Raw genomic sequence first — 4,352 nt, 5'->3', positions numbered from 1 at the left:
AACCTCATTGAGCTTTGATCTTCATAGGCAGGTGTATCCAATCATGAGAAAAGGTATTTAAGGTGGCCACTTGCAAGTTGTTCTCCTATTTGAATCTCCTATGAAGAGTGGCATCATGGGCTCCTCAAAACAACTCTCAAATGATCTGGAAACAAAGATTATTCAACATAGTTGTTCAGGGGAAGGATACAAAAAGTTGTCTCAGAGATTTAAACTGTCAGTTTCCACTGTGAGGATCATAGTAAGGAAATGGAAGAACACAGGTACAGTTCTTGTTACGCCCAGAAATGGCAGGCCAAGAAAAATATCAGAAAGGCAGAGAAGAAGAATGATGAGAACAGTCAAGGACAATCCACAGACCACCTCCAAAGACCTGCAGCATCATCTTGCTGCAGATGGTGTCAATGTGCATCGGTCAACAATACAGCGCACGTTGCACAAGGAGAAGCTGTATGGGAGAGTGATGCGAAAGAAGCCGTTTCTGCAAGCACGCCACAAACAGTCGCCTGAGGTATGCAAAAGCACATTTGGACAAGCCAGTTACATTTTGGAAGAAGATCCTGTGGACTGATGAAACAAAGATTGAGTTGTTTGGTCATACAAAAAGGCATTATGCATGGAGGCAAAAAAACACGGCATTCCAAGAAAAGCACTTGCTACCCACAGTAAAGTTTGGTGGAGGTTCCATCATGCTTTGGGGCTGTGTGGCCAATGCCGGCACCGGGAATCTTGTTAAAGTTGAGGGTCTCATGGATTCAACTCAGTATCAGCAGATTCTTGACAATAATGTGCAAGAATCAGTGACGAAGTTGAAGTTACGCAGGGGATGGATATTTCAGCAAGACAATGATCCGAAACACCGCTCCAAATCTACTCAGGCATTCATGCAGAGGAACAATTACAATGTTCTGGAATGGCCATCCCAGTCCCCAGACCTGAATATCATTGAACATCTGTGGGATGATGTTAAGCGGCTGTCCATGCTCGGCGACCATCAAACTTAACTGAACTGGAATTGTTTTGTAAACAGGAATGGTCAAATCTACCTTCATCCAGGATCCAGGAACTCATTAACAGCTACAGGAAGCGACTAGAGGCTGTGATTTTTTCAAAAGGAGGATCTACAAAATATTAATGTCACTTTTATGTTGCGGTGCCCATACTTTTGCACTGGTCAAATTTTGTTTAAATGCGGATTGCACATTTTCTGTTAGTACAATAAACCTCATTTCAATCCAGAAATATTACTCAGTCCATCAGTTATTAGATATATGAAACTAAAATAGCAAAAACCCAAATTGTTATAAAGAAAAAAGGTTAACATTAATAGGGGTGCCCAAACTTTTTCATATGACTGTAAGTATATGCAAAAAAATAAAAGGTAATAAAAAAAATATATTTTTACTTCGGTCTGGTCCTGCTCTGGTCATCACTGTGCAGTCTTCATTGATCCATCTTCTGATGTGACTTCACCATCGACATTCACCACCACATGACGTGACATCACCATTGATATTCACCACCATGTGATGTGACTTCACCATCAACATTCACCACCAGGTGATGTGACATGAGCATCGACATTCACCACCACATGACGTGACTTCCCCCTTCGACATTCACCACCACTTGACATGACATCAGCATCGACATTCACCACCACTTGACGTGACATCACCATCAACATTCAGCACCACATGACGTGACATCATTAACATTCACCACCACATGACGTGACATCATTAACATTCACCACCATGTGACATCAGCATTGACATTCACAACCACGTGACATGACATCAGCATTGACGTTCACCACCACTTGACGTGACATCACCATCGACATTCACCACCACATGACGTGACATCATTAACATTCACCCCCACGTGACGTGACATCACCATCGACATTCACCACCACTTGACGTGACATCATTAACATTCACCACCACGTGACATCAGCATTGACATTCACCACCACGTGACGTGACATCAGCATTGACGTTCACCACCACTTGACGTGACATCACCATCGAGATTCACCACCACATGACGTGACATCATTAACATTCACCACCATGTGACGTGACATCACCATCGACATTCACCACCACTTGACGTGACATCATTAACATTCACCACCACGTGACATCAGCATTGACATTCACCACCACGTGACGTGACATCAGCATTGACGTTCACCACCATGTGACGTGACATCAGCATTGACGTTCACCACCATGTGACGTGACATCAGCATTGACGTTCACCACCACGTGACGTGACATCAGCATTGACGTTCACCACCATGTGACGTGACATCAGCATTGACGTTCACCACCATGTGACGTGACATGAGCATTGACGTTCACCACCACGTGACGTGACATCAGCATTGACGTTCACCACCATGTGACGTGACATCAGTGACATCACCTCAATTTATAAACAAAATCCTATCCGCATTGAAGGACTAAATCAGGCGGGGGCAGGGATTTTTCTGCGTTTTTTTAACATCTTTAGTCCTATTTTTGCATCTTCTACATTGAACATAAACCAAATATGCAGAAACAGCCACAAGATAAAGAATCTGCCTTTTTATTAATAAACCAAATACTAAAATAAATAAATAAATAAACATAAAAATAAAAAAATAATAAACACCATAATAAAAAAGAATGAATTTACAAACAAGCAGCGCAGACACAGCCCCTGCCCATATGTGCCTGTGCCCCCAGAGAATCCTGCTCCCTGGGATTGGCAGATTAAGGGGCGGGGCTACTGCCAGGGGCGGGGACATTAGAACTCTGGGAGTATATGAGTCTTCAGTTTAAATGGACAAACTCAAAAAGTTTAAAGGGACAGGACTGCTTATTTTTTATAAGTAGAATCAGCTGCAGAGACAGAGAGAGGGGTCAGCATGGAGAGTAGACTGCTGTGCTGGGAGGCGGAGAAGGAGCTGAGAGCCCAGGCTGATCCTGTCCTGCTCCATAGCCAAGTGCTGGAGAGACTGCTGACATCCCAAGACAGATACCTTGCCTCCCCCACATACTTCCAGTGTGTACAGAAGGAGATCTACCCATACATGAGGAAGATGCTGACCAGCTGGATGCTAGAGGTAGGGCACCTGTGCTGGCACACATGGGGTTAAGTGAGCCTGGCAGTCCTGTTTTATATTTTCACTGCCTATTTTATCTATCAGTGTATTATATACATTATCATAGATTACACTGATATAATGGGTGAATCACTAGTCTGCACTTTACCCTATGAGATTAATTGTATCATTATTCTAGTGATTTCCACATTCAGATGTTGCAAAACTACTACAACTTCCAGCATGTGGCCATCACAAAATGCTTGGAGTTGTAGTGTAAAGACCTATAGGTTGGGGTACAAACATTTAATCAATTTATGTTGCTCTGTACAAATGTATAATAATTGAAATTATTTTTTTTTTAAAATAATAATAATAATAATTATTATTATTATTACTATTATATTTCTTCTTTTTCTTTTAATTATTTGTATACTTTATTATTAATATTATTATATTTATTACTATTCTTATTCTAATAATAATTATTATTATAATACTTATTATTATTATTATATTTATTATTATTTTACATTATTATATTTATTATTATTATTTTACATAATTATAATGTATTATCATTATTATATTTATGACTATTATATTTCTTCTTTTTGTTATTCTTATTTTAATCATTATATTTTATTATTTGTATTATTATTATTCTTATTATTATTATTTTACATATTTTTCTTATTATTATTATTATTATTATTATTATTTTCTATTATCGTTATTTTACATTATTATTATTATATTTATGATGATGATTATTATTATTATATTGCTTCTTTTTCTTATTTTTATTTTATTAATAATATTAAGTATTATTATTATGATTATTATTAATAATAATAATATTTTGCGTCTTATTATTATTATTTTCTATTATCGTTATTTTACATTATTATAATATTTATTACGATTATTATTATTATATTGCTTCTTTTTCTTATTTTTATTTTATTAATAATAAGTATTATTATTATTATTAATAATAATATTTTACGTCTTCTTCTTATTATTATTATTATTATTATTATTTCACTTGATCTAAGCAATTTTAAGATCATTTGCAATAATTGTTATATAAAGGACTGAAAAGGGGAAATCTGTTCGTTTAGCTTGAATACCAAAGCTGGGGTAACACATTACTACTGTCTGTTTAGCAGTGACTTTTTTATTTCCAAAAATCTCTGCCAAACTGCAGTGTTTTTGCTGCAAAATTTGAAAAAGTGCAGCAAAAACTGCACAT

The 4,352-nt window shown here is 36.9% G+C and overlaps 1 protein-coding gene across 1 annotated transcript in view; it reads left to right on the top strand.

Moving 5' to 3' along the window:
* Positions 1-2,920: 2,920 nt before the first annotated feature.
* The window catches only part of LOC142256027 (G1/S-specific cyclin-D1-like), a 19,195-nt gene continuing 17,763 nt past the window's right edge, over positions 2,921-4,352 (top strand). The window contains exon 1 of the mRNA XM_075327522.1: positions 2,921-3,118. Within this exon, the coding sequence (XP_075183637.1) occupies positions 2,921-3,118 (198 nt within the window). The remainder of the gene's footprint in view (positions 3,119-4,352) is intronic.

The sequence above is a fragment of the Anomaloglossus baeobatrachus genome, chromosome 11, assembly GCF_048569485.1.
Source record: "Anomaloglossus baeobatrachus isolate aAnoBae1 chromosome 11, aAnoBae1.hap1, whole genome shotgun sequence".
Lineage (NCBI taxonomy): Eukaryota > Metazoa > Chordata > Amphibia > Anura > Aromobatidae > Anomaloglossus > Anomaloglossus baeobatrachus.
Note: the sequence above shows the minus strand (reverse complement) of the source record. Positions and strands in the feature narration are given on the sequence as shown.